Source organism: Cibotium barometz, chromosome 33 (genome assembly GCF_041138505.1).
Source record: "Cibotium barometz isolate CiBa-2024 chromosome 33, ASM4113850v1, whole genome shotgun sequence".
In the NCBI taxonomy this organism is placed as follows: Eukaryota; Viridiplantae; Streptophyta; class Polypodiopsida; order Cyatheales; family Cibotiaceae; genus Cibotium; species Cibotium barometz.
In genome coordinates, this window is record NC_141078.1 from 26,882,831 (window position 1) to 26,892,558 (window position 9,728).

At 43.6% G+C, this 9,728-nt stretch overlaps 1 protein-coding gene across 1 annotated transcript; it reads right to left on the minus strand.

Annotated features, from left to right (window-relative positions):
• Positions 1-6,730: 6,730 nt before the first annotated feature.
• Positions 6,731-9,034, minus strand: LOC147619459 (glycosyl hydrolase 5 family protein-like). The gene is made up of 2 exons (XM_086773129.1): positions 7,796-9,034; positions 6,731-7,252 (listed from the first exon to the last, which is right to left on the minus strand). The coding sequence occupies exons 1-2, from the start codon at positions 9,006-9,008 to the stop codon at positions 6,822-6,824; spliced, it is 1,644 nt and encodes a 547-aa protein (XP_086629255.1). The 5' UTR covers positions 9,009-9,034; the 3' UTR covers positions 6,731-6,821.
• Between the last annotated feature and the right edge of the window lie 694 nt (positions 9,035-9,728).

A 9,728-nucleotide genomic window follows, 5' to 3' on the forward strand; every position in this document is an offset into this window, starting at 1 on the left:
CAAACCCCATACGAAAGCATCACCAATTGCATGAAAAATCAGCCTAGTTTAAGAGGCAAAACCCCCAAGGTAGGGAGGAAAAGAACCAAGGTATCAAGTTCAGCAGTGGCTAGAAAATCAATAAAACCAACCAATGAAATAGCTTGCAAGCGAGACCAAATGCAGTCTACTCCACATCCACACTCAGAAACTATTGATTTCCAGCAGACAACACCTTCAAAAGATCAACCTATTGCACCACAAAAATTATTTTTCCGGGGTGGGAATCGGTCACTCAAGGAAACCATCACATTAATGGATGCACGTGCAAAACTTATAGAAGATATGAAAGATGGGAATCTTGCTGCCACATTGAAAACACAAGATGAACGATGGGAGTTCATATCACGGTATTGTGTGCAACATGGAGCTCTATGCTCGGTTGATCAATGTTTGTTTCGTTGGGATCAAATAAGTTCAGCCTTCAAGAAGATTAATGACTATGAGCGGCATATTCCATCCGGTTGCGATGGGTATTGGACAATGAATCCAAATAAAAGACAAGAGTTGAAACTCCCTCGTAACTTTACCGAAGATGTCTACACAGCAATGCTAAATCACATGGGCAATGAAAGGTCAATAAATCCGGGAAACATAGTCTATGATACCTCAGCTAATTTGTTGGGTAAGTAATTATCTACTTTACACTAAAAGCAAATGTGAATGTGCATTCAAAGCTAAAATTTTTGTACTATTGATTTTTTCTCTACATGAAATTTGTAGGAGATGGATCGTCTTCACCGAACAAAGCCACAAATGCAAGCAAGAAGGAAGATGAACATGCTATCAAAGAAGAAGGCTCTACCGGAAAGAAGCGAAAGAGAGGAGAGATGTCCATTCTAAAGAGGGAGTTGGAAGGCACGACAAGGCAACTTCTTGCTTTCATGGAAGCACTAGATGCAAAAAGAGTAAAGAATGATGATGACATAATGGAGTTGACAAAAGCAGAGTTTGAAGAGATCGTGGCTCTCAACCGCAAGCGTGTGGCTTTAGAAGAAGAGTCTAATCAATCCTTGAAGCAAATTGCTAATGCTTTTCAATGCTTCACTCTACAAGTATCTTCCTCAAGCATGGCTGGCAATCAAATGTAGTAGCGATCTCTCCTAGACATGGCATATTTTTGGTACATTTTTTAGCTGAAATTACAAACAGTCTGTATGTGCAAATCGACATATGGCCTTGATCTTGTGATATTTTGAACTATTTAGGCAATCATCCAAGTAGCAATGTTTTGGTTTGAGACAATTTTATCTACATATCTAAGGCTTAATGACTAATTTTCAATATTTAAACTATATATGCAGTGTATGTGCTTTCTATTTGCTGGTTTAGTTTGCTGGTTTAGTTTATGCTGCATACACTTGTACCTTCTTGTTTATGTCTTGTATGCTTTCTTTTGATTCCCTTTAAATGAAAGCGCAAATGATGATCTGCTCCAGCTCTCAAAAGCCCTACATCTAGAAGGGGCTCCTACAGAGCTGATCCGCCCCCTACATAGTGCTGATTATATATATGCTGATCCGCTGAGCATATTGCACACTTATCCCATTGATGCAGCTGTTGTTGCTGATAACTACTACGATGCAGATTATCCCAACAAAAATGTTGTTGATCATACTGAGTATCATGCTAAGGAAGAAAAATTAAGGGAGGGGAGGCTGTCATATTTGTTACTGAAAAATAGAGAGCAAGATGAGAGGAGTAGATATGATCTGTAAAAGCTGCTTGAGAGGCTCCACGCTGCTGATTTTCCTTAGTAGTGCCATATAGCTAGTAGGGTAGGTGACTGGCTTCTCCTCCTCTCCCCACCGCCATATAGACATGCCTAATACTACACTGTGCACACTCTGAGAAACAGACTTTAGCTGTGCTAGGTTAGGCTCCCCCTTTCTCAATGGGCTGCTGGAGCACCAACTTTGTTTTGTTCTTAGTTGTGGGCTTGCTCTCAGTAGTAGCAGGCGTGCAAGGGTAGAGCAGGACCCCTTCTACTAAGCCTTTCCCTGCCTTCTTCATCTTTGGGGACTCCCTCGTAGATGTTGGCAACAACAACTACATTGTGTCTGTAGCCTGAGCCAACCAGCTCCCCTTTGGGATTGATTTCCCCAAAGGACCAACTGGGAGATTCTGCATTGGCAAGATGGTCCTTGACGTTATCGATATAGCATGGTTAACTCAATCCCTTCTCTGAGGTTCTGTTGTATGGTTTCGCTGTTTTGTGAAGGGTAAATCATTGTGTGGGGTGGTGCAGAGAGCGCCCAATTAATGAAGGCTTTACTAAACCGTTTGGAAGTGTTTAATGCAGCTGAGCTTATCAACCTGCCTTTCCCACCACCATACCTCGATCCTACCACCAAGGGGCAGGCTTTACTGCAAGGAGTAAACTATGCGTCGGGAGCGGGAGGCATTCTTCGTAGAGCAGTGGCTTCAACTTTGTGAGTATTTACTAATTCTCGTGTGTTGCAATAACGAACCTGCTGGTCTGAGTGAGGCTATGTTCTCGAGCTATTTCTGTGCACGTACAAGCGTTTGCCTCCATGCTATGGATGACCTTATCTGCGTAAAATGCTTGTTGCATAATCGACAGTGGGCAACCTGCTCAAGCGCTTCATCCAAGGAGAGCATTTTTTGTTTAATAATCCTTAATGCTAAATCTTGCAAATTGTCTAATATTTAATGCTCTATCTGACAGCATTCCGGCAAGGTTCGCAGAACTCAACCGACTGCAAGGTCTGAATTTGGGTCACAACAATCTCAGTGGTGGTAGAATCCCCTCAGAGCTGGGCAGGATTACTAGCCTGGTCAAGCTGAACTTTACCCACAATCACCTCTTTGGGCCACTTCCCGATGCCCTTGGAAACTTAATTGGCTTGAAAAGGGATGAGGGCCAAGGGTCTTTTTCAGTCTGATGAGGACCAAGGGTCTTTTTGAGTATAGAATACAACTTGTGATGAGGGCCAAGGGTCTTTCTGAGTCTGATGCTGACTGCTCTGTTAGGCTTGACAAAGGTAGTCAATCATTATGTGTTGTCTACCACACATGGAGCATATGAAGGCCTTGTTGTGGGCATGATCTGATATGGCTCGCAATGACAGATCGGTAGCAATGATATGGTTAGCAATGGCAAAAAGAAATGAGAGATCGGTTGTTAATAAATGACAGATCAGTTATCCGATTAATAGGGCCAGCTTGGGTAACTAGTCAAGAACCCAAGAAAAAGAAAACTAAATTTCACAAACAATAGACATTTCCCAAAGCCACATGGTTTCTTTGTTGGGATGAAGAATCCTCCAAGTGTGGAATAGACATAGAAACACGTCAGAAAATCACGAGAATCCTAGGCTTGTTACACCTGAAATTTAGTTACAAATCTGTGCCAGCAAAAGCTGTGGATATGTGAACTCATCAGAGTTTGGGATAGTTTTTCAGCTCAATTAAGTGACTAGTCTCCTCAAAAAACTTACATGTATACATGCATGATGCTCGAAAATAAATACATTGCACTTGAGGCATCACTAAACATGGACCACCGTAATCTACAGCCTTTGTAGCTTCAAAAGGGATGCACAAACTTTGCTAAGGAATCTCTCATGGTTTCCACATCTTTCAATGGTTTATCTATTGTTAGTTCAAGTGTTGTCAACTCATCCATCTCATCCATCAGCATATCACATTCATCAAGTCCTCCAGATGTCTCTTCCATTTCCTAAGCATAATCCAAACACATGTTGTGTAACATGCATGATACAATGATGGCCCTTGACAAGTAATACGGATATGGTTTGCTCACTTTGCCATTCAAATATCTCCACTTCATTTTAAGGTAGCCAAATGCACGTTCTGCCACAATTCTCGTCGATGAAAGCTTATAATTGAAAAGCTTTTCAGTTGGAGTTGAGGGAGTTCTGTAAGGTCTCATCAACCCCCATGGAAGCATGGATAGCCACCAACGGCAACAATGTACTCTCTTATGGAGAAAGAACCCTGCGGACCACACAAAATACGACCACTATTGGCACAAGAGTAGAATGCAGAGTTCTTCAACAACCTAGTGTCATTCACAAATCCTGGATATCCAGCAAAAATATCTAGGTAGCACATCTCACTATCGACAACAGCTTGAACAAGCATTGAGTAATTCTTGTTCCGATCATACCAATCTAAGGCCAGAATCTAAGGCCAGCTCCCCTTGTGGTCTCTCCATTACAATGTGTGTGGCATCCATAGCTCCACATACATTGGCAAGCCTTGCTTATCAAAGAAGCCTGCCTTAATCTTCTCCATCTCACTTGTTGTTTTTGGCCAGCAAATAAAGTGTCTTTGGTGCACTAGCAAGGACTTGACAAACTTATTAATAGTTTCCACAACCGTGGACTTCCCAACACCAAAAAGCTCACTTATGGCCAACATGGATGCCCCTGTTGCAAGCCGAAATACTCCCATCGCAACCTGTTTTTCAACAAAGAGTACTCTTCCTTTGATACGTGCAAATGGCTTTGGTATATTCCCTTGTTGTAATTGTTCTCTCAAAAGGTCCACAATGTTTTGGAAGAGAGGCAACGGAAGCCTAAAGATGCTCTTGAATTTTTGATCATCAGCACAAGTGAACCCAAGGTAGTAATTCCACCAATGGAGAGTTCGTGGTTTCACATACCACTCCGAGATGGCACGTCGTGCAATAAAGGCCTTCATGCAAGAATGTCCAATGAAAGCATGAATCAAGGGGATCAAGAGATCACATTGCCTTGCTTGGTTGTAGTAGCGAACTCTCCTTCGGAGATGTAAAGTGCGCAAGCATGTCTCCTCAGACCAGCCATGTAGATTCTGGAGGTGTTAAAAGACTGCTAAAATTGTGGAAACCATACAAAGTAGCATCGAAATTGCACATTTATCAAATGAGACCATGATATCAACGTGTATAATGAGCACAACACAAATAGGCATAAGCATAGAATATATTAATCTACTTTGCAAGTAAAGCATTATCCAAATCAAGCAAGGAACATTCACTATTGAATAGCTTTTCAGTTGGAATTGAGGGACTTCTGTAAGGTCTGATCAACCTCTAATCAACCATGGAAGCAAAGGATAGCAACCATCAGCAACAATGTACTCTCTTATGAAGAAAGAACCCTACACATACTTTGGACCACACAAAATATGAGCACTATTGACACAAGAGTAGAATGCAGAGTGCTTCAGTAGTCTAGTGTCATTAAGAGCTCCTAGGTAGCTAGCAAAAACATCTAGGTATCGCTTCAAATCACTGTCAGAGTCATGAGATATCAGGACCAGAGATGCTTGGGATTATACTTTCTTGAGCTACATCATCATAGAGAGGGTGTTCTAAGGGAGACAGTCAAAGAGAGAGAGAGAGAGACACTTGCAGAGGCAAATCACAGACTTCTTTAGACTAGAGACTGAGCAGTCAAACGAGCAAGCACTGCAGCAGTTGGTTCCAGAGCTCAGCCACACTAGAGGCACATTGATTGGCTGGGCCATAGAGCTTGGACGATGCAGACATCCGAGGGATGGCGAGCTGCACGCACACACACATAGCGGAGCATGTTGCTCTCTCTCTCTCTCTCTCTCTCTCTCTCTCACACACACACAGTGGTGGGCTGCCCATCCTTTCTCACAACAACCACATGTTGCCATCAATGCTGTCTCAACCACGGCTCCTTCGTGCAATGAGGGCATCCAATCCAGGCACATATGTCCATGGAGGTCCCTTGACGACGGCCTGAACTAACTAACCACCCATGGCGATACACATAGAGTGGAGCATGTACCTTTCTGCGGGTTAGAGCTTTTTCCTTTGTGCTGCATCTATGCTGTCGTGGTTCTCGACGTCTCAGTTTTGTTTGCTCATACGCTTTTGAAATAGCAATGCGACCTGGCGCTACATTAGCGGTGCAAATTTCAAACCTGCCCACCGAGCTGGGGATACGTGGGTGGATCACAGGACAATGCGACCTGGCCCTAAGCAGCCAGTTTTTGAAAAAAAGTTTCAGCGCTTGAAGTGGCTTTTCTTTTTAAAAGTTTTAGTTTTGGATTGTCGGCAGGATGCACAGAAAGCGAATCGCACTCACGAACGCTTCGTGATGCTGCGCGTGTTGCCTCTGCAAGGCTTTTAAGTTGAGTGAGAGGAGCACTCACCACCCTTTCATAGCTCCGTCCATAATTATGATCTCTGTATATTCTGATTGATTACATTTATAACTCTATATTGCCTATTGAAAAAACATTGATCATACTTTACCGCAAAATTAAGCTCGAATTTGATGCGTTTAACGATAGAAAATCATTCTAATCTGCAATTTAAAGAGTACTAATTACTGCTTCATTGCATTTTATTAGAGGAGATGTCACGTCCCAGTGCAGTACCCGCGATGTGTGGTGGCTGGTGATTAGTGGATAATTATCTCACTAATTGCAGTAGTTCCTCATGATTATGTTCAAACTTCACAGATTTAGAAGCTCACAGGACGGCACCCGGATTCCGGACTAGAAATCATTTCCCTGGCTTTAATAAATATGAAGTACTTATATAGCCGTTTCCTGCTGCACCATGCATTAACTCGACAATCAACCTTAAATAATGTGCAATTAACTCCTCGGAAAGTGGGATCAGCATACAATTTTATAAAAACATTATACAAGTCACGACTCACATACCAACAAGATATATTGATTTTGATGAGATCATGAGTAGCTAGCTACCTAGCTGCCCAGGTTTAATTATTTTTTGATTATGTGGTTAATTATCTGCAAGCTAATGTGGTTTAGCTAGATCGAGTGCTAGTTACAAATACGAACCATTGGGGGGTAGGATTGTCTGTGCATTTGCGTGAGCTGCCCAAGCATGTGCAGGAGTTTGTGAAGAGTTCGGGCGGAGAGCTGCCGTCCAGGCACACAGTTTGGCCGGCCACTTGGGTGGACAGTTGCATGCGTGTGGAAGCGTTGGGATTGGTCCTCCAAGGCCCGTTGGCTTGTAAGCCTTGCAAGACAAGCACGGCCGGTAGGCCTTCCCCTTGGGCACCAATAACCAGATATGTGCTGTCAAGAGCTATCAGTCCTTGTGGTGTCAAACTCCACCTTGATGCTCTGCTGCAAGAGCCCATCACCAGCGTGTTTGTGGAGACTTTGTTCACACAACTCCCTGTCGCTGGATGGAATATCACCTGATGTAGCCCGCTTGATGAAGCATCAATATCTGCATAAATTCAATTAATGGGGATGCCCATTGCCCATCATATTCTGTACAAAATTCAAGGATCTAGTAAAGCACTGATGAGATCTTTGCTCATTGTCCATGGATTTAATTTGCATCAAATTTCCCTCCATGCAAAATTAAGGATGAAGATGGATTTCCATCAGTTGAAATACCAAGGCTTCTGTGCCTATTATTGTTAATGAATTTAAAATCCGAGTGTGGTTAAAACACAGATTAGTATGAAATCAGTCCTCAGTGATGTAATTATTTGAAATTGTCTATTATGAAGTACTAAGCTATGAGATCATTGTTGAATTGCCCCAAGGTAAAACGTAAAGGATAATGGATTTCTAGCAATTTTAATGCATTGGCTATGATGAGATTAGCTAAAATATTCTAAGTAGTAATTAATTTGTTCTAGACTTGGGTAAGGTATTTTACTGATGGATCAAAGTTAATCCGCACAAGGGAGCACTAAGCTATAACTTATGGAGGCTTAATATGTGCAGTGACGGTTGCCAAGGGGTTGCATGATTAGCTCACCTTGAACGAAAGGCTGTTGCAATGCTTGCAATTTCCTCAAAAGGGAGATGTTGCGTGGAGCATTCCACTGGTGGTTCATGAGACCAAAGGTTTCATCTGCATCAAGGGTGCCATCTCGGAGGTAGTAACTGCCTTGGAGAGCCCAGAGGGCCCAGTCAAGGTCTTGGGAAGCTGCAAATGCAAAAAAGCAAGGCAAAAAGCAGTTGTCATTAGCACTAATCCCCCTCTGATCCACCCCAAACTCACTCACAAAGAGGGGCGCTGTGAAGCTCTGGTTAGGAGTGGTGAGGAACCCTGCAGCATCATTGATCTCTTCCATGACAGAAACACACTTCTCGTTGAGGTCCTGTTTAGTGTAAGAATCCCCATTGGTGAAGGAATAGCGATGGAGCTCATACACTATCTTGTTGCTTAGATGAGTCTCTGAGAGTGGCTGAGAGGCCAGGAAATGCAAATCTTGAGCATAGCTCAGCCCACCATGGATGACTAAGAGGTCCGGGTTTTGGCCATGGATTGCCTCGGCTCCCATCTGCATGTATTTGTACCAGGCTTGCGCATTCTGGTTTGGCCCTCTCAGCTCATTTCTCAAGCTCATGCCCACTACAGTAGAGCAGCCTTTGAATGCAGAAGCCACAGTTTTCAAGCCTTGGAGCCATAGCTGCGAATCGAACTCGCGATCACCCCAAAAACCATTGCCGTCTGTGTCGCTGCAGCACCACCCGGGCGCGCTCATCTGATTATCCAGCACCACCATCACCCCCCGCCTCCCTAGCCCTTCCACCACCGCCTTGAAAGCCTCCACTGTCGACATATTAGCCATCTCGCCATTGTATTTGGCGATCCCCGCCAGTGCATCATCGAGCTTCAACGACGCAAAGGTCTCTGATACCCTTGCTTCGGCTAGCGTTGCGTTGGTGAACATGAACGTCGCCCATGTCAGCCTCACACAATTGAAGCCCCAGGCTGCTATGCTCTCAGCAATGCTGTCCAAGGGCTGCGCGTGCAAACCCTCTGCGAGCATGGGGGTGAGGTGGGAGGCCCAGTTCACACATGCCAACTTCACTCGCGCGCCCGTGGACGCATCCACGATCCATTGGGAGCTCGTGGACAGAGGCAAGGAGGAAGAGAAAGGCACGAGGAGGCAGCACGCGATGGTGGCAGCCATAGCCACCTTCTTACAGGTGAGGAAGAAACCACCCATTGCTACATGCATCCTTCCCTCTCGACCCTCGTGTCTTTTTAAATGTCTTTTTTTTTTGGTTTCGTGTTCATATGGGCGCGTCCGGCCTATGTATTTAATGTTGGGAAAGATTTCACGCTACAAAGACGTCCAAGTAATAAGTATCATAGCAAGTTATCATAGCGTGTGTCACCTAATAGCCACCCTTCTCTCCACCGCATTCATACTAACATTCCAAGCAAGGTTGTTTTTTGATAGACATCATGGCGGTTTTCGCGCAATTCGCTCGTATAGTTTTAGGAACCGTCTAAAAATAAGGTAAAATATGAATATACCTAGGGATTTAGCCTGTCAAAAATCATCCTTGATTCTAACCTCTTGGAGCCTCAAGGCGGCCTAGATGGATGGAGAGAAGATTTGTTCGCAATATGTAAGTCTAGGATATTATCCATACATTGTGTATCCATATGTCATACTGTTTGAACAAATCGTCTCAACAAACATGCATGAGCCGCATCACACACACACATCGGCACATGCACATGCACCCACTTTCTAGGCCTCCTTATCCTCTCCAAGTTACCCCTTTGCTTTGATAAAACATGGTCATTGTGACAATATCAAGAATCCACTCGATTATCAAAAGTCTTAATAAACATTGAACCTAATTTTGTTTGAATATGTAGGCAATTTTACCTATGGTGTTTCAAAGATCTTTGGGCCTCAAAAACGTAGTTGGGCAAGCCCTCTTTT